The sequence below is a fragment of the Tursiops truncatus genome, chromosome 16, assembly GCF_011762595.2.
Source record: "Tursiops truncatus isolate mTurTru1 chromosome 16, mTurTru1.mat.Y, whole genome shotgun sequence".
In the NCBI taxonomy this organism is placed as follows: domain Eukaryota; kingdom Metazoa; phylum Chordata; class Mammalia; order Artiodactyla; family Delphinidae; genus Tursiops; species Tursiops truncatus.
The window spans coordinates 7,301,870-7,326,589 of record NC_047049.1 but is presented as its reverse complement, the minus strand read 5'-3'; the positions used below and the strand labels follow the sequence as shown (position 1 = coordinate 7,326,589).

The following is a 24,720-nucleotide window of genomic DNA, read 5'->3' as shown; positions in this document are numbered from 1 at the left end:
GACTTGAAGCCTGCGTCCTGGCACCCTGCTCGCCAGCTGTGTGACCTGGGCCCTCCGTCCCCTGGGCTGTTTCCTGCCTGTATAGCAGGTAGAGATGGACGAGTCCCCACCCCTCAGCAGGTTGGGGGAGGCTCCAGGAGAGGCAGGGGTGACGGCAACTCCGCAGGCCCCACACAGACTACGCTCCCATCCTCCTGCTTGCCTTCATCGTGCTTCCACCTGCACCGTGAGAGCAGAACCAGGCCAGACCTGTAACGGGCTGACAACCTGTGATGCACCCACCAACTGACACAGGAGAAGGCCGCTCTCCGAAGGTGGCTGCTGCCCATAGCTGGGCTGCCCATCCGGGAGTCCAGGGGAGGCAAGAAGAGAAGGAACACAGAAGGCGATGACTTTCCAAGAAGGAGAGGGGTGTGGGAAGAAAGGCCAGACCCCGACCTGTGAAGCCACTGAGCCCCCTTCAATGGCCATTTGCTTCCCTTGGCTTTCTCTCCTTTTTTTTTTCTGAGAAGATGAGTTTTCCTTCCCTGGCTGGGGCTGGGAGGCCGCACTCCTCCTGGCGAGGGCTCAGGCCCTGTCTCTTTGAAGACTGGCTCAGCTGACCACGGGCCCACGGGCCCTGGACCCAGCTCCACGGCCAAGCCCAGGCAGGCCCACCCCCAGATGGAACCAAGTTCAGCGGCGGCAACTGAGGCAAACAGCACAGCTGGAGCCAGAGGGGGCCTCCCTTGGGCCCTCCAGGAGGCCCTCACCCTGAGAGCCGTTGCTTTTTGGTCAGAGCTACTCTACACGAGTGCTTTAATTTCAGCGGGAAAACACCCACCAACCACAGAAAACAGAGCAACTCATACCTGCACCCCCTCAGCCGTGAACTTGAGCAGCAGAGAAGGGACTGAACGATGACGAGCTGAGAAGCTGCGCTACAGGGACCCGCATTCGCTCGCTCCAAAATATCCCCTGAACACCTGCCACGCACTAGGTCCCAGGGTCAGGCACTGGGTGTTCGGCAAGGAGCGAGAGTGACAAAGGTCCTTTGCCTTGTGAAGCTCACACTCTGGGGCAGGAGTCATTCAGTGAACGAGATCAAGATGTTAGAAAAGTGGTTAAGCGCCTTGGAAAGAAAAGGACAGGGAAACGGGGACAGGCAGTACATGGGGGTAAGGAGGTAGGGGAGGTAGTGGAATTAGATTTTAGGCCAAGTGGCCAAAGAAAAGGAGGGAGGGAGAGAGTCCTGCTAACGGGGAGCGTTCCAGGCCAGGGAAGAAGTGCACAAGCCCTGAGGCATGTAGAGCAGGGAGGCCGGCGTGGCTTGAACAGAGTCAGTGGCGGAGAGCAGCGGAGAGAGAGCACAGCGGTCACGGGGGCCAGAGTACACCGGACCTCATACATCCCAGCAGGAGTCTGGTGTTTGCTCAGCCTGAGACGGGAAGCCTGTGGAAGGCTCTGAGCAGAGGTGGGACGGTCTGACTTGCATTCCCTCTGGCTGCTGGGTAATGCAAACAGGCTACAGGAGCCAGAGCGGGGGCCAGTTCCCAAAAGAATCCAGATGAGAGAGTATGCAGGAAGGACCAGAGCAGCAGCAGTGGGGATGATGAGAGGGAATCTACTGACAGATATATATTCAACACAAGTTGGAAAGGAAGGAGTGATGGGCAGAGACCCTACTTGTCTTACGGAATTCCTTCAGCCCAAGGTGCTTCCGTGAAGGCCTGAGGAGTGGACACAGGTCTTGGTGGCTTTCACAAGCTCTTATGAGGACCTAAGACCCACCTGCCTGCTCTCGACCTGGGTGGTGGGGTAAGATTGGGGGAGAAAGCCCACTAGGTGCTAGCGTGGGGTCTCACGAGGGGCTGTGAAGGGCGTCAGGAGGGGCGCTGGGTGACATGACCCCGGACAGTGCCCCCATCCCTGACCACAGAAGCAGCAGAATCCCTGGGACGTACCCACGTGCAAAACCCCCCACAAGAGTGTTTATGCCCGAGCGGGACTGCTTTCAGCTCCCCCTGCAGGGGAGCAGCCCACCCACTTCCGAGGAATTAGGGCTATAGAAGGAGGGTGAGGAGCCCATTTTGTTCGCGGCCTAAGAAGGCCGGCTGTCTGCCTCTCTGGCCAGGCTCACCGGGCCACTTGGTCCGAGGACAACCCTTGCGGGGGGTGGCCGCCACCAGGCCCACCACCTTGGCCGCCAGGCCGCGCCTTCTTTCTCCACCGCCCCCCACTCTGGACATTGCTGAGGCGGCAGCTCTCGCTCTCACTGACCACCCCGCCTTCTGGAAACTACCTCCCTGACCGGGTGGAGACCAGAAGGAATGTGGGGCTCAGCCCGGCAGGGGCGGCAGAAGCACGCTTGGTATTATTTACCAGGGTGCTGGCCTGCCCTCCCCGCTCGCCAGAGGACTCAGATCTGGGCTGGCTACTTCCTTCTTGTGAGGGCGAAGCCGGGCTCTGGGTGACTCTGCTCCACTGCCCCTCCTGCCACGGCTCCCAGAGCTCTGCTCGCGGGCCCTCTGGGCACATCTGCTAAGGCCTCTTCCTCAGTCCACAGCCCCACCTGGATATCGGGCCTCAAAAGGGTCACCAGAGAAGCCAGGCCACCAGGTCCTTACCAGCTCAGGGATGAAGGTCCTGCACGCTACGGGGTCAGCTCCCTGCTTGTCGAGGCTTTGACTCAGGATCATCACCATGGTAAGGACCTCAGGCACTGGGCGCCAGCCCAGGGTGGGCACGAGCCATCTTCGGGTGGGCAGACTTGGGCAGAGGCGACCTCCTGGGCACCCCCCGGATGACGATGTCAGCAGAAACAGCTCCCCATCGGCTGCTCACCCGCAGGGTGGGGCTCTTCCAGGAAACGGACAAGTGTGGTCAACTCCCTGGAAAGATAAAAGAAACGCAGAGGGATTCAGGACTGGCGCAGACCAGGGCCCCGAGAGAGCCGCGCCCTCCCCTGCACGCTGGGACCCTGCTGGGGAATAGAACCGCCTCTCCGCTGCAGGAGAGGTAACCTGGCGGGGGCCACGAAGGCCGGAATGGCCTTCCCGGAGTCCTCACCCACCCCCAGGCCAGCCTTAGGGTGTCCCTAAAGCCAACACCTGGTGGGCACAACAGTGACCCAGCTCAGCCTTGTGGCACCTTTAAGACAGATCTCGGGGTCTGGGCTGCTCACAGACTGCTGTCCCCGAAGTGCACTCAAGCCGTGTGACCTCCCACACTGAGCTAGCCCTACAGACAGCCCAAGGTCGGCTGAGGTCAGACACGGGCCGACCCTGCAGCCGGCAAGGTGGCTCCTGTTCTCCGCCCAGGTCTGAAGGAAACCACTGGAAGAACTAGGAGGGTCCATTTAAAGGCACATACTTCCCATCCTTGGAAGCACCACGATTCCGAAATGACACATTTGCAACACGGGGCGTCTCCGTCCCCTTCCTCAGAATGAGCCAAACCAAGTCCCGGCCTGCACTCACCCCTCTGAGCTCCCAGCAGTGATGGGACCCTCTCTCATCATCGTTCTACACAGCCCGGAGCATCTCCCCGACCCACCCTTATCTCTCACCAAGCAAAAGCCCAAAGAGTGCAGCCTGCAGTCCAGGTTGGGAAAATCGCTCCTTACAAATTAAGTTCTCTGATCCTATTTCCAACCCACCCTCTGTGGTTACACCTTCAGAGGAAGTCACAGAGGTCCGAGGAACCTGAAGATCATCAGGTTCCATCAAAAAGTAAAAAGTAACGATAACAACAGCTCCTAATCTGTAATTAAAATCAAACTGGTCAGTGCAGGAAAATGTTTTAGAATCTGCTGCTCTGTGTAAAAATTAATTGCACCCTGGTATTTACTTGCCGTCCAGATTGTAAATCATATTTTCCTGTTTACTTCGATTAGACTTTACAGTGGGTGTTACTGAAATTGCTCAATTACGGGCCAGCTGGCGAGCACAGGAAAATTACCTTCTACTGTTCTTCGAAAACAAGGTTCATCCAAAGTGCAAAAGCAGGGAAGGGAAGGAGGGAAATCAATACATTTTCAAAGGACTGACTGTTCAGGAGGGAGGGCCGGTGGAGTCTCCAGGCTCCCAGGTCACACTGGGAGACCTGATGCAGAGTTCCAAAGCCACATCAATCTAGAAGTGAAACGTTCTGACCAAGTATGATCTGCCCCAGCAAAGAATTTCAGATCACTCCTCCGAGTCTGGCCAGAAAGCCGAGCCAGGGATGCCAGCCAGCCCCCTGGACGCTTGGCGTGGGAGCAGGGCGGGCCACGTGAGCAGGGGAGTGCCCGGAGTGGTGCTGTGGACTCTCCCTTCAAGAGACGGAGACGAGGCCTGATGGAGGCCGTCTTCTCTCTAGGTGCAACCTCGATTCAGTTCTGGAGCCGCCAGCCATCACCCCAGGCCCAGGGGTGACCCACCCTCCCCATTCTCTTCTTCCCTAACAAGGCAGGAGGGTTCGCTGGTTACAAGCTCAGGTCCTGAGCCAAGCACACCTGAGCTGGAATCCCAGCTGTTGAAATGTATCGTCTGAGTGACCTTTGCCAAGTTACTTACTCTCTGAGCCTTGGTTTGCCTTTCCATACAATAGGGACAACAGTGCCTGCCTCAGAAGATGACTCTGTATCATAAGAAAAGAGAGCTTGGCTTGCTCGGTGAGAAGCCCTAGCTCATTTGAAGAACTCAATAAACAAGTAGCTACTGCCACTAGTTTCATGGGGGAGCCTGTGAGTCCCGATCTTTTCTCAGCAATGGACACCCAAGCATCTGTCCTCTCAAATTTTTTTAAAAGGGAAATTCCATCAAAACTTTTCAAAGCTAAATTCCATCAAGAGGAGACTAGCTGGGCTTCCTGGGTGGCAGACTGGTTACAAATCCGCCTGCCAATGCAGGGGACAAGGGTTTGAGCCCTGGTCCAGGAAGATCCCACGTGCCACGGAGCAACTAAGCCCGTGTGCTACAACTAAGCCTGCACTCTAGAGCCCACGAGCCACAACTACTGAAGCTTACGCGCCTAGAGTCTGTGCTCTGCAACAAGAAGCCACCGCAATGAGAAACCCGCACACCACAACGAAGAGTAGCCCCCGCTCGCAACAACTAGAGAAAGCCCGCGTGCAGCAACGAAGACCCAACGTAGCCAAAAATAAAAATAAATAAATTTTAAAAAAAAGTCGGGGGGGAACTGGCTGTATTATGGCCCATGCCTCTGGTGAAACAGTAGGCGGCCAGTCAGAACGATGCTGTAGAAGTCTTATCGCCACGGAAACACGTTAGCCCATCCGATGCAGCCGCTGTGTACCAAGCACGAAGCTGGATGGAGGAAGCGGTGCAGGTGTCCCAGCTCTCGCAGCTTTGCTCCCACTGGAGCCCCTACAAAAGGCCAGGTCGCACAGAGGCAGCATGACTGGTGAATACCAGAGCACCATATGCTCCTGGAAACTGGGCAGTCAGTAAACACGGCAGGCACTGGAAGGAGGAGGAAGGTCCTGCACGAGCCCTGTCTTCAGGAGTTGTGGAAAGACAGTACTGTGAACACAGGTACCACAGCTACGGAAGGCAGATGGAGGAGGGGGTCCCTGGGGCTGAGTCATAAACAGACCCCTTGGCACAGGGACCAATGACATGCAGCACTGCCTGGAAGAGCCCAGGAGTGGGGACAACCCAGACGGCCATCAGCAGGTGACTGGTAACAGAAATCACAGTGTAGCTATGTAAACAAATACCATGTCACCTCTACTGCAGTGTTAATGAGGCAGTTTTAATGGTACAGATACGAAGCACTCTCTAAGACAACACTGTAAACGAAAACAGCAAGAAGAGGAGTACAGCATGGTCCCATAACCATGAGGCCCTGGAGTGGGAGAAGGCACTTTGAGTGTATAGCCTTACACACGGACACGTGCTATTTGAGGATTTCATCCAGTGCATATAACGCCTTTCTGATCAAAAAGAAAACAGGCAAGATTTCAACAGGAAGGGAAGAGGCACCTGGGAAGGGGGAAGCGTGAGCGTAGGATGGCAGCCTGGCCTGTACAGGCGGGGGCAGGCGGGGGGCAGTGAGCACACTACTGGCAGGCACACAGGGCACGTGGAGAGGGGGCAGCAGCAGGACAAGGGACAGACAGAGTCACCCCAGACCAAAGGCTCCGAGTGCCAGACTTTATCATGCGGCCATAGGATGCTCCCAAAGGAGCTGGAGTTGGCTGGGTTGATCTGCTGAAAGAGAATGATTTTTTTTGAACCCTTTGCAGCACCCAGGTCGGTGCCTTGACTACAGCAAGAGCTCCACACGTTTCTGGAATCCGGCTAAATCGTAGCAACATCTGAAATGATCCGGGCACATTCTCAGACCCTGTGAGGCAAATCCAGACCATCAGAGCCTGGCACAATCTGGAATTCCCTGGGATTCCTTTGATCCATGGCATGGGCCTGGCCAAGCTCACTGGGGAATGCCAGTGCCCGTCCAGAGACTCGGAGCCCAGTCTGAGGACGGGGCCAGTTACTTCTCAGGGAGAAGCCAGGAACTCGGCCTTTGAGGGACGACTGGGTGCACAGCTCTGCCCAAGGTAAAAAGGAGGTGCCCCAGGGCCCACAGGGGGCAAGGGAAAGGCCTCCTGAGATCACCTCTGGGGCACAGATCCTGCTCTGGCCTGGTGAGTCTTCTCTTAACCCATGTTAAGAACAGCTTCTATCTACTGAGCACCTACTGTGTACCGGGCGCTTTATATATCAATACACAACAGATGTAAGTAGTAACAGTGTACAGACAGATGAATCAACTCACCTAGGGTATCAGGGGTGAGCTCCCGGGCTGTGCTTCCCACTGGTGTCCACCTGCAGCAAAGCCCCCACCCCTACCTGCCCCTCCATACCAGATGCATCCTTCAAAGCCCCATCGAGCAACTACCTCGCAACCCAGCAAGTGCACTCCTTGGCATCTATCCCGGAGAAATGCAAGCTTGTGTTCACACAAAACCCTGCCCATGATTGTTCATAACAGCTTTATGCACAACAGCCAAAACCAGAAAACCACCCAGATGTCCTTCAACGGGCGACTAGCTAAACAAATTGTGGAACAGAATCCCATGGAACCCTCCTCAGAACTAAAAAGGGACGAACTATTGAGATCTACCTGGACGAATCTCCAGGGAATCATGCTGAGTGAAAAATCCCGGTCCCCAAAGGCTAATTACTGCATGACTGCATTTACATAACATTCTTGAAATGACAAAATTACAGAAATGAAGACTAGATTAGTAGTTGCTGGGCATCTGAACGGGCGCTTGGGATGGGGGTGAGGGAGCCGGGGGTGGTTATGAAAAGACACCGGCAGGGATCCTTGGGATGGAAATGCTCTGTATCTCGACTGTATCGCATGGGTGTCAATTTCCTGCTTGTGACTTGTACTATAGTTTTGCAACATGTTACTGCTGGGGAAAACTGAGTAAATGGTACACAGGATTTCTATGATTTCTTACAACTACCCGTGGATTTACAATGATCTCAAAAGTTAAAAATTTTTTTTCTTCCAGTTTTTTTGAGATATGATGGACATACAGCCTTGTGTAAGTTTCAGGCGTGCAGCATCACGACCTGACTCACATACATCATGAAACGATGATCTCAATAAGTTTAGTGAACATCCATCATCTCATAGAGATACAAAGTGAAACAGAAAATAATTTTTTTCTTACATCAAAATTTTAAATTTAAAAAGCCCACTCCGTCTATGCATTTGCCAAAACTCACAGAAGTGAACACCAAAGAGTGAACTGTACTGCATATACACATAAAATTCCTTTTAAAGAAGGCCACGTGGCAGCCACTGCCTGTAGGGGATCCGATGCAGCGTGAGGCAAGGAGGCGTGCTAAGGGACTGGGCAGCCTCCCCCTCACCTCCCAAGCCCCTTAACTTCAGTTTCCTCATCTTTAAAATGAAAGTGAGAACACCTTTGCTCTGGGGGCTGCTGGAAGAGTCAGGTAAGAAAATGTGTATAAAAGAGCGCAGCACAGAGAAGGCCCCCGACACCGGTGCCCACTCCCCAGGGTACACACGGATGGTCAGCGGGCACCAAGCGACACTGCCCGCGGTTAGTGAGAGGCCTCAACCCAGCCCCGTGGCACCCTGGCCCCAGAGCCCCCTCCGCCCCCTCCCAGCTGCACTCCCAGCCCCCGCCTCCCTGAGGACCAACTATGGGCTGGGCTCCTCTCATTTCATCTCTCGAATTCCTGTGAACAGGCATTGCTATTAACAGTATTCCCATTTTCCAGATGAGAAGACCAAGGCTCCAGGAAAATGAATCAAGCATTTGCCCAAGATCCTACAGCTAGCGGGGGTGAGGGTGAGATCTGAATCCAGGTCTGTCTCCTCAGGACACCGCAGGGACAGGGGGCAACTTTACTTTCTCACACGGGTCCTTCCTAACATGAAACTTTCTTGCTTTTGTTCTGCAGTCTTCAATGTGCCTTCGGGCGTCTGCAACCCTCGAACCCAGCTGTCTGATATCACTGTGGTTGAGACTCTCGGCTTCTGGCAAATGGGAACCCTGCCCGGTGCGCGCTGAACGCCTTTATATATGCAAAAAAGTTTTGCAAACTCTGAGAGTCTATATAACTCTTCAGAAGATTACAGGAGTCTACCAAACGTTTCTGTCATGCATTTTGAAGAGCCACCCTTTAAAGAAAAGAAACTAACCACGCTGGAACTCGCCCAATTAAACGTTTCCTTCTTTTAATATCCTTATCCTGTGTTTACTACTTGTACAAGTTGGTTTTATGGCAGAAGAATATCTCACCACCCCAACACAGGACTCAGAGCAAAACCTAAACATAACCTTGGCCGCTGACAGTGATTTTCCTGATGGCCCAAGCAAGTCATTCCTTTCAGAGCTTCCACTTCCCCCTCCCATGAAGCAAAGGAAATGGGAGAAAAACAGCAATTCTACAAGGTCTTTGGGAAGGCTGCATGCACTTTTAAACTTTCGTAACTTCAGCTGTTGGTGTGACAAAAGCAATCTGTGGGCAGGATCTAGAAGCAAATTTATGAACATGTGGGGAAGGGCATCTTTCAGAGGGTCATGCTGCCTTCTGCCAGATCCTGTGACAAACCCATGGAAGGGTGGAGCAGGCAGAAGAATCCTCTGGTCGCAGTCAAGGCTCACATCTGCCAAGAGCAGGGAAGTAAATCTGTCCGGGGATGCCTTCTGCTTGCTGCTAAGGCATCTGAGTTTAAAGGATACAAGTTAAAAGCTGCCTAGGAACTTTATCAACAGCCCGTACTTTCCCAGACCAAGTTGACATTGGAAAGAGAGTCTGGAGTTTCAATAAGAGAACATGCCCGGAGAATGTGTTTCCCAGACGGCAGTGGAACATTTAAACTAATTCCCTCGGCCCAGGTTCCCAAGTCTTCAGGTCCTCCTGAAAAATAACTGATCAAAGACAGCTATGCCTTCACCGCCTGCAATACACCGACAGAAAAAGAGAGACAGATGAAACCTCTTAAGTCAATACTTTAACCCCAAGGACATGTTTCATACCAAACATTACTGATTTAAGGAAACTCCATAATAGAGGCAATAGCCAGGAAAAAAATACATTTTTGTTCACCATTTTCCTAGTACCTTCCTGGTCTGTATCTGTGGAAATAACAGGTGACACGGAGTCTACCTTTTAACAGTGCATGAATAAAATAAGAACAGCCACTGCAGCAGTGCCAGGCCCCAGGCTTACTGTATCCTCAGAGGAGCCCTACGAGTGGGCACTACTGTTATTCCGTTTTACAGAGGGACAAGCTGAGGTCCAGGCCCAAGGTCATCCAGTTGTAAAGGGTGAAACAGGACTCAAGCCACATCTGCTGAATTCCAAAGTCTTTGAACCACCAAGACTTCTACTCCAGGATCCGTAAACTGTGTCCTAATTATCCCGTAAGTATTTGATTTCTCAAACTGACCAAAAGCTGAAGCACAGATGCTGGGTTTGCAAGACACCTCTTCCCTATAAGCTCTTCCTGTGGTGCCCCAGGCCACACCTCAACCTTCTGGACTTAATGATGAACCGGCACTAGACGTTCCACTGAGGCAGGGAGTGGGGAAGTGAGAGGGTAGGGGTGAAACATAAAGGCACTGATTCCCATCCCTAACCACATGGAGGGGCAGCCGTGCCGGGTGCCGTGCGGAGGTGAAGTACATTCCGGGAAAGCCAGGGTGCCCCCAGGCCTGGGGGATGGTTCTGGCTCCTCACTACATCAGCCGGGATCTGTGTCCATAGGCCCCCCTCTCCCTGGGGCTCTGCTGCCCCTCCCCCAGAGCTCCCCCCCAACTCCCGTCCTTCTCCCCAAGCCCATTTCCAGGGTGTTCACGGGAAGCCCGCCCTCCACACATGTTGTCTGGGTGTGGCCCTGCCTCAGGCCTCCTCTGGTCTCAGCACAGAGCCTGTCACAGCAGGAACCTGAATCAACAGCACACCTGGGGACGAGCACTGAACTCGAGGCCCGGAAGTCACACTTCCCCTCCAGCTCAATCCTGGATGAGCTGTGGCACCCTGGGCGAGTAACAGAACTTTGCTGAGCTTTGTGATCTGTAAAAAGTAAGCCTTGTTCTGCCCCCGCGAGTGGGAAGTTCAGGAAGGAAAGGTCTGCAGAGTGGGGCACCTGAAGAGGAGCCAGGGGTACTGAGGTGAGTCCTTCGGTGAGCACAGTTCGAGCAGAGAGCAGGCCCTTACTCAGCACGTGCGAACTAGCTAACACAGACCACGTCTTCACAGCTACAGCACGGGTGGCTGGGCAGGGGAACGGAACATGCTTGGGACTCCTCTGAGCACCTCGCTGGGAGATGTAGCTGCTGGACAATCAAGTCCATTATTGAGTCTCATGTTCACCCTGGTTCCTGTCTGCACGTGACACGTGAGGAAACTGGGCTCAGAGAGGCAGTGCAACCTGGCTAAACCACACAGCTGACATGCGGCTGCATCAGACTCTCAGGGGGGGCTGTGCAACACTTTCTTGCTGCAAGAATAAAGCATCTGCCGTCCTTAGAGACAGCATGCTTACCCCACCCCTGATTCCTCGCCCCAGAGTAAGGTGTGTCCTTGGAGGTGTTTTCTTCAGTGACTGGGGTGAATATACATTCCCTGGACTAGACCTTCAGGTAATCAAAGGCCACCGAAGGCCCACACTCAGGAAAGGACTAGCAGTCGCATTACCTGGCTGGAAAGTGGCCCAGGCTCCCTTATGAGACTGTCTTAATGGAGGGGAAACAAAATAAAACAGTAAATGAGCTGTTGAACCAAACTGGGAGTCTGTTCTCTGGGACTTTACACAGTCACTCTCCCAGTGTTGTAGGGATTTGCTGTGTTTTTAAGCAAATAACAATTTCAAGAGGAGGGGGAGGAAGAACATTATTCAGGGACATGAAAGTGTTGAGACCCAGAGCCAAAACAAATGTGAACATGGGAACGAGGCAGCCTGTGTTGCTTCTTGAAACTCAAGCCAACTGCATGCATGACGTGTCAAGAGCTCATTCATCAATGAGAACTAACTGACAGGCAAGTTTCCTATATGCGGCCCTGCAGTTCTCGCTACCATTCAAGTCCTTTAAACCTGCCAAACCCTACAAGAGAAGAGCGTCCTATGGACTAGGATCTGCAGAGCAAACTCAAAAGGAGGGAAATGAGGGGTGGGGGGGAGAAGAACCAGTACTTACTGAGGGAGCACAGACTAGACACCGCCTTGTCCTCCAGACCAGGATGAGGGAGAGGAGGGGAGAGAACAGGGGACGGTGAGACACAGCAGGGGCCCCAGAGATAATCTACTGAAATGTTAAGCCACTTATGGCCTAAGACGACCATGACCCCTTCTTCAGTCAGACCTATTTACAAGTACAGTGAATTTAATCAAACCATGATTTGAAACCAAAAGAGATGAGGGGTTAAAAAAAAATTAAAGAACAAAAATAGAGAAGCCCAAACAAGAGGCAGTGTGGCCTGTGTGAAGACAGCAGGACTTGGGACACATGGGTTCTGGCCCTGCCTCTGCCACCGAGCAGCTCTGGCCCGTTTGCCAAGTCACTTCCCCTGTCTGGCCTCAGACCCCTCACCTGACGAATGGAAGACCGGCTCAGACGGGCTCTGTTTCTGCCAAGTGAGCATCGACGTGCAGCCATGCATCAGCTGTGTGGCTCAGCCAGGTCACGCTGCCTCTATGAGCCTCAGTTTCCTCACCTGTGACATGCGAACGGGAACCCGAGGGAGCAGGAGACTCAGTCACGGAAGGGGCTGCGTGAGCCGCGAGAGGGTGGGAAGGGCCAATGATGCCCGTCCTGCAGCCACTGCTCTGGTGGCCGTGTGTCAGCTGGCCTTCCCGGTCCTGCCCAGACCTGACCTCCAGTGTTCAAGGTCGCAGGAGACCGGACAACAGCAAAGGCCAAACTCTCACTGGCCGCCATCATGAGCCTCAGCCGTGGCCTTCCATATGGCCAAGTGGAGAGTGGGAAGCCACCTTCATATTCCTTCAGGGCAGGTAACCGGGAGGTGGGGTTGCCCCCCTCTCTTACGTACCTACAGGCACGAGTGGGGAGGCTTGCACAGGTGCATTCTCCAAACTCAGTCCTTAAGCACACCAGGGTACCTTGGTGTCTTTCAGTGACATTAACAACATTCAGAATAAGGAGTTTCTTGGAAGGCGAGGAAGTTAGTCACTTACCGGTTTTCACACCTTCATCTCCTACCTCCTGCTACAAAAACAGCCGCTTCCTTTGCAAAATGTTTATGGACTTTAGGGCCCAGAGACAGCAACGTTCTCTCCCTCCTGCGGGATGACCTACCCTCACCCAGGCTGCACGCACGCTTCATGCCAGTGTGGTCCCAGGAGCCCCTCGGGCAGGGGGAGCGTCCCCGTTCCTGCCCGGCCACACACCAGCACTGCCCTCACAGAAGCCCCGGGCCGCTGCACAGAGCAAATGGAGCCTCCCAGCAGCTGGCACCGGGGACACAGCTGGGAGGCAGCCTCTCTTCATCTCAGGGACCTGGGGGCTGGTGGCTTCACACGGTGACACAAGCATCACACTGAAACACGGGCGGTGACGCAGGAGGGGACCAGGAGCTCTGTAAGAACTGTGAGGGACACGAGAACCAGGTTTCCCATCTGCCACCCACTTGGAGGTCACACCCTGATCTCACCTCGCAGACCAGGACTTCACCCTCCTGATCCGACCGATTTTACAGGGTCTGGTATAGAAATTAATCAGCCGGGCTAACCAATCTACACTGAGGCTTCCGCCTTCTCCCCTGCCCCCCACACGGCCAGCTGCACCGCACAGTCAAGAACGCTGTCATCTGCCAAAACAAAACTCTTCAGAGAGACTGCCAGACAGGTCCGTCATAACGACAGGTATCCGTGAGCTCCGGGGCACCTCTCAGTCAAATTCCCAAAGCCATCTCTCTGGTGCCTCCCAGGGGGCTTCTGAAGGGCGGGACAAACTCTACTAAGATGACTCTGACATCAGCTGCAGCATGGTGGCGAGGGAGCCATTCTATGTGTAACAACGGCCATCTGCCTGCAGAAGGACCTCAACAGCACCAGACTGTTGACTCTTCAGGAGGAGAAAGAGGCTCCTGTAAGAAGGGCTGCCCTGAGGTCCTAATTCAAAGCAAAGCCCAGAGATTCGGCTCTGAATCACTTAGCACTGTTCAGGGACCGAACAGAAGGAGCCTGGGAGCAGCTGCGTGTGGGTCTTGAGCTCCTGCTTCACCTTCTGGCAGAGTGTGCGGGCAGGAGAAGGGAGGGGCGCCTCATTTGCAAACCCATCTCCACTTCCTCTAAGCATCCTGGATATGACAACCCCGGCCTCCCGGGCTCAGAGCAAAGACCTCGAGGGGGTTAAAGAGGAAACGATATGGCCAACCAGATTCAAGCCCTGCTGAACTCTTCCAGAGCCTTGGTGGGGTGGGGGGGGTGCTAATCTTGACAGCTCTAAGTGAGACTCAAAACACCCTCAGAGAGTTTTACCTTCCAGAGGTGAGCAGATCATCGTCATCAGAAATGGCCCAGGCCCCGGAAGAAACAGAGGTTCACTCCACTGTTTGTCCACAACATATCCCAAAGTACCTGAAAAAGCAGCAAATGTGCCCGCGGCCGCTGTAACTGTCGTGTTATTCTCATCGTCCTCTAGGGGAGCCATCGAACCGAGTTTTGGTGCCAGCTTGTCCTGCCCTCAGGAAGCTCATTTCACTAAGTCAGCAGCAAAACTCTACAGCTAGGCCTCGGAGCACCTCCCACACCCACCAGCGAGCTGGCCTTCGCCTCGCCTGGAAGGAGCCTCACCCGGAAGGAGCCTCATCTGGAGGAGTTACCAAACGTGCGAGAGCAGGAAGGCTACAGCTGACACAGGTAACACCAGCCTCCTTGACCAGGAGTAAGCCCAGGGGAGGCGGGCATAAATCATCAACGTTCTCAGAGTTAACAATAACGATAATCAAGTTAAAAAAAAAAAAGCTGTCAGACTGAATAAGGGGACAAGATGAGAATGGATGAAATGTAACAGGTACTGGTCAGGGCCACGCATTTAGACACCAAAACCAAGTTTCAGGTGTGCTAGGTGAATAGTTAACAGCAGGCTGTCCTCCCTGAAAAGCCTGATAGGACAGGAGTTGTGCACAAAAGCATATGTAAGTCACAGGCCCTCTGCCCAAGGAAGTAAAAATTATTAACTGATGCATGAGTGAAATGAAAAGTAAAATAAAATGCACTAAGAGGCAGAGTACATTTTAAAAGACAAATTACACGATATCATAACAGGGCCTTCTACGGTTCAAAAATGAGCACCGCAGGGCTTCCCTGGTGGCGCAGTGGTTGAGAGTCCGCCTGCCGATGCGGTCGGCATTGGTCCGGGAAGATCCCACATGCCGCGGAGTAGCTGGGCCCGTGAGCCATGGCCTCTGAGCCTGCGCGTCCAGAGGCCCACGTACCGCAAAAAAAAAAAAAAAAAAAAAAAAAGAGCATCGCAACCTTGACGGGGTGGGTGCAAAGCCATGCTAGGATCTCCTCCTCCCAGTCCGTGGTGGGTGTTCTTCCCGGGCAGATTCTTTTATGAATTGATACATCAATTATGAATAAATCGACAAAACATTTGCTAGAGCCATGATGTTCACGAAGCACAAAGCCTGGCAAGTGCCTGGAAGTGGCATCCACGTCCACCAGGCCCCAGCAGACAGGGCTGGCAAAGCTGCTCTGCAGGCCCCTGGTCTGGCCTTGCCTGGCCGCTGTGAGTGGTAGGAGGGTCAGAGTCTGGCACAGGTGCCCAAGGAGCAGTCCCTCCGAGCAATGTTGACCACACCCCTAGGTGAGTGGTGTTTCACGAGCCCACGGTGGGTCCGCTTTCTTAGAGGGGTCAGTGATGGGAGGCAGCACCAGAATGAAACAGTTTCTCCCCCAAATTCTCAGCAGAACCCAATTCAAAAGTCACTTGCCTTCCACAAAGAGGAACAGGGCAACTTCTAGAGCGAGGAAGCAAAATATAAACTGGGCCAATGTCTCTGTGCCATTCTACTGCCATCCTGGCGGCTCTCCTCCTGAACCTCAGGACCCTCAGATGCCAAGTTAACCTGCCCTACAGATAAGCCTGCTTGGGTGCAAAAAAAAATATGCGCCTTCAGCACAGATAGGACAGAAAGCAACTTAACTGCCTAACAGTAAGGACAGGATAAACAAATGTCCCGACATCCACGCAAAGGACAAAATGCAGCTTTTCAAAAGGCCTGATAGGCGCCAACAGGAAACCATCTTCCAGTCGAGCGCTAAGTGAAAGAGCAAAGACACACAGTGGACACAGTAAGCTCCTATTTGGGTAAAACTAAATAAATGTAACAATAATACAGAAGAAACTTAATATCAAGAGTCTTCAGGGAGAGGAAGTGGGTTGCTGAGAACAAAGGGGAGAGGAGACTCTTCAAGGAATACCATTTTGTACATTTTGAATTTTGAAGGTACGACCTATGCAAAAAATATCTAAATTTTTAAAAATCAAAATTGTATATATATATATATACATACTTGCGCATCAATGGAATTTCTCTGGGAGAACAAAGAAAAAGGCGACAGGAGTTCTTCCAGAGACAGAAGCAGAGGTATATATGAGGGACAGGGATGGGGGGAGAGTTACTTTTCACAGCTGAGTTTGTAACAAGCGCATATACTGCCTATTCTTAAAGACTAATTTTCACACACAGAGCTGCTTATAGCTCCCCAAACACCCCACACTGTTCCACGTGTCCAGACCTTCGCTCACACTGGGCCCTCTGGCTAGAACTTGCTCCCTGCTTCCCCCTGCTCCCCTCTCAGCCTCTTCAGCCTCCAGCTGAGCTAACTACTCTCAGCTTTTAGACTCCGCTCAGGTGTCTCCTCCTCCAGGAAGGCCTCGCCCAAACTGCAGAGTACGAACCAAAGGAGCATGAAATGAACTGGCAGTGTGTCCGTCTCCCCCATTGACTGCAGCCTTCGGGAGGGCACGAGCCCAACCACGGTCCCCGGAGTCCCAGGACCTGGCACAAAGAACAGCTCTCAGGGAATGTTTGCTGAACCAAAGAACACATTCACTACATTAAGTCAGTTCTCAACTTTCCTGATGCCAAAAGCTATTGAAACCTCTTGCTTGTGGGGTTTCCTACAGCTATCAAAATTGTGTTGTTAACACTAATTCGAAGCATTACACCTCCTGGTCCACGGAGGGGCTGGGCTCAAAGCTGTCTGGGTTCCACAGCAGCAGAGCACAAGCAGAACCTGTGGTTGGCACAAAATCACTCTGTCTGATACCGCTCACCTCCTGGAAACTTGCAAATACTCATCAGAGGCTCCTTGCTTGGGCAGGCGGGCGGGCAGGTGGCCGGCCCTTCGCACTCCCAATCCCAGGAAAATCTCGGCCCAGGGTGTTCCCTATGGTTTTGTTTCCCAAGTTCGGCCTTTAGGAGAAAGCACCTGGCTGCCCTCAGGGCTTGCTGGGAGGCAGCACCCCTACAGGCCAGCGTCTCCTGAGAAGGAGGGGGGCCTGCACGGTGAGCACGATGGGGTCGAGGGGCAAGATTATCCGGGAGAAGTCAAACGTGCACGTGATGCTGTGCTCCTGAACGAAGGGCATCTTCTCTGAGGGACTTTAAATCAACAGGCAGATCCTGTGCACACCCTGCGCTGTTTCTCTCGTCATTTCCTCATGGTACGAGAGCCCCAACCCAAGTCCAACACCCCCCGGGCTGGCTGTACCAGGGGCTGAGGCAAGAAGGCAGGTAGGTGTACCAACCAAGTTCACACAAACCAAGTGTTCAAACAGGTTTACCGCAAGGCACGACGAGTGCCGGGGGGGATGCAGGCTACGGGACAGGAGTGAGCTGTGACCCAAGCAGGGAGGTAAAGGTCTGGGGAGGGGTCCTAGAGAAGGTGGCATGAGTGTCGGACTTTGCGGGCAGATAGGAGTTCAACAGCCGGAGACAGAGCGAGGGGCTCCCCAGAGGAAGCCCATCAGTGACGCGTCCAGCACCCCAGGGAGCTGGGAAGCCAGGAGGTGAGGCCCCTTCCCAGATTCGGGTGGAAGCAGCCCCGCGCCGCCCAGCCGGGCACGTGTCCGGCTGATGCCCGCGCCCCTCACAAAGCCTTGGGCCGGCGGGGGTGGCTCCGCCATCCAGGGCAGCCTCAGCGGCACCAGCCTCCCCACTCCTGGCCCGGCCCCACCTCGCCCGGCTCCCCTCTAGCTCTTGGGGGTCTGCCCCGCCACACCTGTCCTGCTCTGCCTTGTGCCGTTGAGAGCACCAGGCCAACAAGCTGAGCCATAAGGGGCACGAGTGGGTGCTTTACTCAGCCGAACGGAGCCAGGCGACCCAGGGGATCCTCACAGGGGATCAGAAACCACCCCCCTTCACAAAACGGCGGCATCAAGGTACACAGCCGCAGGACAGTTATTTCCATCTCCCAGTGCACCAACAGCCCCGGCGCTGACCCACACCGCTAGCCCAGAATGCCGACAGACAATACAGCAATTGTGTCCTCCCTTGGGAAGGGGGAGTGGCCACCTCCAGCCCCACATGAGAATGTCACGATCGTCTCGGACTCCCGAGCTACAAATATGTGATCAAGGCATGTGCCGAGCACGCGCTCACCACGTGTTTGCGTGGCTATGAAAGCACAAGGGCCGATGTGCTTCAGCTGCCGGGGACTAGGTCTGGGGGCGGCAGAGGACAGGGTAACGAAAGGAGTCAGAAAAACAGCACAGAAACGCTTCATTCAAAACCATGACTGCTTTATTGTCCCCTAGTTTTTGAGGAGTGGGAGTGGAAGGGGGGACACTCCTTTACAAAACAAAACTGCAAAGCGAAGCAACATTGCTGACTGCCGTCGCCTCCCAGCTATTCCATCCTAGGCTAAAGACAGGAAAGAGGCAGTGATTTCAGATTCACTCTGGACAACTGAAAACCAAAAATGAGATGCAATCAAGCTTCGCAGGCAGGCAACCACCACTGACAGCTCAGATCCGTACAGCCTCCAGCTGACGCTGTACGGACGCGGGCACATCACTTCCGGGCTCTGGGCCTCAGGTGCCCAGTTGTAACAAGAGCTCTTTCACTTCCAGAAGCCCAAGCTGGGCTCATCTGTTGGCAGGTAAGAGAAAGAAGGGATAGAGCACCTGATTCTGGGCATGGTTGGTGCCCCAGTTCCCATCACTACATGCGGACACGCATTTCAGGACACCTGAGTCAAATGGCACCTCGGCCTCAGGACTGATACCTGGAAGGTCGAGCAACATGAAGGGAACAAGCTGCCCAGGAGGAGGCAGGGTTACCCAGCACCTCCATGCCAGATGTTAGCTCAGCCAAGTGCGGCCTTTCTTTGATGAGAATGGGTAAAATAAACCTACGTGGGAAACCAAAGTTCAAAACTCAAAATCATCAATGTTGCCTCCTCTGGTATCCAGGGTCCAGATTAACGGGGTTGGAGGCAGGGGCAGAGAGTGGGTTAGAAAAAAGAATTACCTAAAGGTAGAAAATAAATGTTTCTCCAACTATTATAGTGAGAGTCTAAAGATAAACAGCTTCCATAAAAATGGCTGGTGTCTTACTCTGCTGGGGCTGCTGCAACAGAATACCATCAACTGGGTAGCTCATAAACAACATTTATTTCTTGAGGTTCAGGAGACTGGGAAGTCCGAGCTGACAGGCTCTTCTTCATTGATGGTCATTTTCTCATGCGTCCTCACATGGCAGAAGGTCTGAGGCCTCTCTCTCTGGGGTCCCTTTTGTAAGGGTCTAATCCCATTCGCGAGGGCTCCAACTTCATGACTTGGTCACCTTCCCAAAGTCCCCACCTCCTAATACCATCACTTTGGGCTTTAGGTTTCAACACACAAATTTGGGGGGGATATAGACATTCGGTCCATAGCAACTGGAAAATGAAACATCTTTGGACACCTAGGGTCCAGTTTCCCAGGTGATAAGATGCAAAGCTTTGTAAGCATGTACCTCTGCACAGCAGGAAGTAAAAAGGGAGAGCAGGCTCATACGCAGGGCAGGCATTCGAGTCACCGGCTGGGACCCAAACCCTTGCCGGGGTAAACACTGGAGCGTTTGGCGCCTGCTTCAACAATGTGGTTCCAGTGCAGTGGTTCTCAAAGTGTGGTCCCGGAACCAGCGGCTAGCAGCCTCACCTGGGAGCCTGTTAGAGATGCAGTTTCACTCTCCACCCCACACTGACTGAAGCAGAGACTCTCTGGGTGGAGTCCGGCAATCAGTGTTTTAACAAGCCCTCCAGGTGAGTCTGGTGCCCCCGAAAGTTTGAAAACCAATGTTTTAGTGGATTTGGTACTTAGAACCCTGATACTTGGGGGGACAATTCTGCAGATGAAAACACTGGGGTCCATCAAGGTTAAGTCTCTTGCAAAAGACCATGAGGTCAGAATCGGGTGGAAGCCCTAGGCCCCACCCCCAGCCCTTCGTCTAGGCCAGGATGCGGGGACCTAGATAAAGATGACCCAGTGCTTGTCCTTAAGGAGTTCCCAGCACCCCCTAGAATGCACTCAAGAACACCAGTGGGGCGGGGCCTTCGGGGTCCTTCTCAGGAGTCTCAGCCCAGTGGAATCAGGGGGCGGACAAAGCTCCCAGGCATGGAATGGACTGGCTGGGAGGGGATGAGGAAGCAGATGAGGATGCCACATTTCTGCTGCAGATCAGGGGGCCAGGAGGGCTTTCAGGCAGTGGGACTTGTGGCCCACATTTCTCAAATTCAGCCAACAACCCAGAATGACACTAAGAAGCCCAAAGGTTGACAGTGTAGTGAAATGTGTGAGAATCAGAAGAAAAAAAAAAAATTGTTTGCAGAATATTTGCCACAAGAGGAGGAAAAAATGGGGTTGAGGAAAAAAAGTAAACGAAAGGAGTGATGATGTTAAATATTTGGAGGAATCTGGGAAGAAAAACTCAATTCCTGAAAGAATATAAATCGCCATTGGGAGGCTCTTTACTTCCACTTGCTTCACCGAGTCTCTGTCGGAAAGAATAAGCTAAGAGGCTCTGAGAAGCGTGTTCTCATTCACCCTAAGACATTGTTCTCTTTCAACCACCAGCAGAAGTTATCTACTTGATATGTGGCCACTAGACTGCCTGTCAAGATAATTTAGAGATTAAATCTTTGTTTAAAAAGAAAAAATCTCGCAGCATCTGTTAAAATCATGGAAGCACTTTTGGACTAAGAAGATGAAACTGGGTGAAGCACCTGAGTGACTTTAGCGGGGCTGGGGGACAAAAAGGATCCCCAAGTCACCTGGCATCGCAGGGCAACCGGAATGAACTCTGGGGTGGAGACCGGCTTCCAAAGAGTCAGGCACCTTGTTCGAGGAGCTGACCCCGAGCCGCATCAGGGGTTACATCGGGAACAGCAAGGGGAAAGCTCCACACAGATGAACGAAGCACTTCCCCTGCCCTGAGCCTGGCTCATCTCTGTCAGTTTCCTTGCAGGTAGAACAACAGGCCGGATAACGGAGGGAGTGACCCTGTGCAAGGGGCATTTCCACCACAGCCCCGCCTTGCACCATACAACCTGGGGGGCCAGAAAACCTGAATCTACCTTGTGAACGTCTTGTCCACTCCAGAGATCTCCAACTCAAATGCCTTCTAGAGCCAAGCAGGGAACAGAAACGAGTGAAACGCGCTGGGTGGAAACTGTGACGCAGAGCCGGGGACGTGGCCCGGGGAGGGTGGACGGCTAACACTGTGCGGCTGCAGGGGAAAGCGGGCCCAGGATAATATGAAAGATCTGATGCGTCAGGAAAAGCTGAAAATCTAGACTTCTTTGTACAATCCCACTTTTTAAATGTTGTCAATACATGCAAAAATGCATAAAGCATCATGGGGGCCAAACAAATCTTGCCCAAGGGCCACATCTGGCCCCCAGACCACGAGTGCACAACCTCTGGTCTAACAGACACTGATTATTCAAGCTCTGAAATCGCCCAGACAACTGCATTACACCTTGGTTTGAAGGGCCCTGTGGATTCGCCCATGCTGAGCACCCCACAGTCACGCATATCCATCTGCAACACTCCTGGCTCCTTCCGAGCTAGAGGAAGGCCTAAAAAGGACTAGAAAGCGCAGACTGTCTGAAATCCTGAGCACATCAAAGCAGCACCACGATACTCCCGATCCCGGACAATGGAGGCCTGCCTTCCCACGCACATGCCTGCAGAGGTGGGCGAGCTGCGGCACCACTGGGGGCAGAGGAGGGCCTGGGACCCGCCCCTGTCCTCACCAGGAGAGCTCCCTTCAGACCTCGCCCACAATGGGGGATCAGGGAAGGAAGGCGTTTCCATGCCAAATTCTTTGAACAAATCCAAGTAAACCCAGCAGATGGAAGAGACGATTCTGGATCTCTGACGCCTACAGATGGCTGGCTTTGGTCGGGTCATCGTGAACAGAACAGATGCTTCCTCCATCACAACTCCTGCACAGAACACAGGATTCTGTTTTGATGACATCTGTGCAAGATATAGAAATGAGAGGGGGGTTTCCTGCCTTTTATTTCATAACAGCCCTGGACAAACGAAGACTTCTTGTACCATAACAACACAGTCAAAGGAAAGCTCCACGAAGTAGGTTTTCTTAAATGCCAACCCGCAGAGCAACCTGCTTCTCTGCCCACAGGCCATGAAACAGTGCGAGTGGGGGGCCCATCCAGAGGAGGAAAAGATTCCTCTTTCAAATGGCAGCATGGTCCATGATGGGGGTAACGCCGGGTATGGAGGAGATGAACTGGGGTCCAAGCCAGGCTCTAGCCTGTTAGGACCTGTCCTCTCAGGGATATGCCGGGAGCCCAGTTCCTCCCGGTGGGGCGGAGCTCATTATCCAACAGCCGACTGTATGATGATCAGATGAAATACAGGCACAGTGCTTGGCACATAGCAGGTGCTCAACAAACACCAGCTCGCTAAGTAATAAACAACTTCCACTGTAAACTTCTTTGTACCAGGGTTCTTTCCAGGCACATGCAACGTATCCCCTTTTCTGGGTGTTGAGACAGCAGTGAGCAATTCTGCGCACAGCCCAATCTGCCGTGCTCTCAGGTCCCCACCGGCTACAGAAGGCAGACCCAGGAGACCATTCTGAGTGGCTGGCTAAAGGCAAGAAGAGTGTCAGAGGGGGGCGCACAATCAAGTCTGGGCTTCCAGGGCTATTCTTTCCCTTTTTAAAGCAAGAGCGGAAAAAAAAAAAAAAAAAAAACTCTGTGTGCATCCTCTTAACTCCAACTTCCTCCTTACCAAGCACTTCTTTCATGCAACTGTTCTATGGCTAAATGCACCAGACTTATCTGGTTTTCTCCCTTTTTCACTCTTGCCCAAGGTCCTGAAAGCTCCGCCTGATATCTTAGGCTTGCATTTTGGAGAAGTTTCCATCCTGACTGTAAAGGGAGCGTGCACTGTCTAAGCCGGGAAGATTCGTGCAGACTGGACCCATGTAAACCCAACATGGAGAGGTCTAGCCGTTCCCAAGAGCAGGAATGGACTGGACTCCTGACAAAATGCAGCATCTCATTAATGCAGCTAGCCCGGGGCCAGGACAGCCCAGCGGTATACAACCACGCAGCTTTTCTCCACACTCAGTCTATCAGCGCACACCAACGGCAAGGAGATGGTTCCAGCACCGATGCATTACTTACAGTCAGGCCCAATGAACAGAGTTCAAATCTATGTTCTCCACGTTTGCCTTCACACCTCAAAATGACTCCACCTCTAATTATAGCTTCCAAAGAGACTCCTATTAGGTAACATGGGAACGAAGCAAGACACGAGCTACAGTTCAGCCCAGCTCCCAGCTGGTCAACAGACTGTCCCAGTGTTGCAGCTGATGTCATTTTAAGGAGAAAGCCACGTGATGCTGGCTGGCAGAGGGGCCTGGAACTTGTCTTCCTTCCTCATGCTACACAGTAGCCACCATTCTGAATGAATAAAGTAGTTCCTTATCTGTCGCCCATGGAAAACATGGCCACATCATCAAAACAAAAATGTTCCCATCCCAGCACAGTAGGAACAGTGGTACAACCCATCAGGTCCAGATGATCCAGAACAGAGCACGATCTGAATACAGGGAAGTTTGGATTTCTGTGGCTGTCCGCAGGGCCCGGCGCGCGCACGCACCCACACATGCGCACGCACACACGGGGTGGGAAGGGGGAGTGCTGGGTGCAGCAGAGCTGATGCGGCCGCGGGTCCAGGTGAGTCAGGAGCTGGGGTCACAGGCTGGAGGGTAGCAGGGCTGAGGGGGTCCTCAGGTAGCAACTGGTCACCTGCAGTTGGCGACCATGGCCTGCACGGTGTGGCTGGCTTGCCCACGGTCACATGGAAGGTGTGGGGCAGCTTCTTCACTCCAGGCCCGGGCCCCCTCTGTCATGTCACACATTTTCCATCACCTCTGGGTCAACGGACTCATTATCCATTCTGTGCTCTGGGGCCAGGAAAGTCGGTGTCCTTTCTTTCACTGGAATGCCTCCTCTACACTTGTGCTTCCCTCAGATTTGGATTTTCCACACACTGACAGTCTAGCACACCTCTGCCCCCCGGAACTTTCTGTGATGCTGGCTAAGTTTTATATCTGTGCCGTCCAACCTGACGGTGAAAAGCTGCACGTGGCTACCGACCATGTGACGAGTGGCTAATGCAAGTGAAGAACTGAACTTTCTATTCCATTCTATTTTAAATTTAAATAATCACAATTGTGTCAATTATCCCTCAATAAATCTGGAAAAAAATTTAAGCAGTTACATGTGGCTAGCGACTACCATATTGAACAGCACAGGTCTGGAGTACAGAGCATCCTTATAGGGACGGGGTCAGCACATTTTTTTTCTGTAAAAGGCCAGACAGTAAATATCTTAAGCTTTGTAGACCATATGGTCTGTCACCACTGCTCAGCTCTGCTGTGGCAGCACAAAGGCAGCCACAGACACCACGTACACAAATGAGTGTGGCTGTGTGCCAATAAAACTTTATTTACAGGAACAAGCCATGGGCCAGATTTGGCCTGTGGGCTTAGTGTGCCAACCCTGATCTAGAGTACAGGGCTGAAGTTCAAATCCCAGGACGACTGCCCAGCAGCTGGATGATCTTGGGCATCTTTATCTTATTAAACCTCAATTTCTTCATCTAGAAAAAGGAAACATAGTATCCACTTCTCCGGGTGGTTATAAGAATTAAATGGGAAGCTGGTAACACACTTAGCACAG

The 24,720-nt window shown here is 52.9% G+C and overlaps 2 protein-coding genes across 3 annotated transcripts in view; both read right to left on the bottom strand.

The window, feature by feature from the left end:
• FAM53B (family with sequence similarity 53 member B) overlaps positions 1-2,741 on the bottom strand; it is a 77,820-nt gene extending 75,079 nt beyond the window's left edge. Inside the window, exon 1 of the mRNA XM_033842444.2 lies at positions 2,607-2,741. Coding sequence (XP_033698335.1) covers positions 2,607-2,684 — 78 coding nt within the window. The 5' untranslated portion in view covers positions 2,685-2,741. The remainder of the gene's footprint in view (positions 1-2,606) is intronic.
• Positions 1-24,720, bottom strand: part of EEF1AKMT2 (EEF1A lysine methyltransferase 2) — an 81,401-nt gene that overhangs the window by 5,650 nt on the left and 51,031 nt on the right. The window contains exon 7 of one of the 2 annotated variants that reach the window (XM_033842451.2): positions 2,607-2,870. In XM_033842451.2, coding sequence (XP_033698342.1) covers positions 2,792-2,870 — 79 coding nt within the window. In that variant the 3' untranslated portion in view covers positions 2,607-2,791. Of the gene's footprint in view, positions 1-2,606; positions 2,871-24,720 lie in introns of those variants that run through there. The other variant, XM_073793823.1, reaches the window with a different exon arrangement.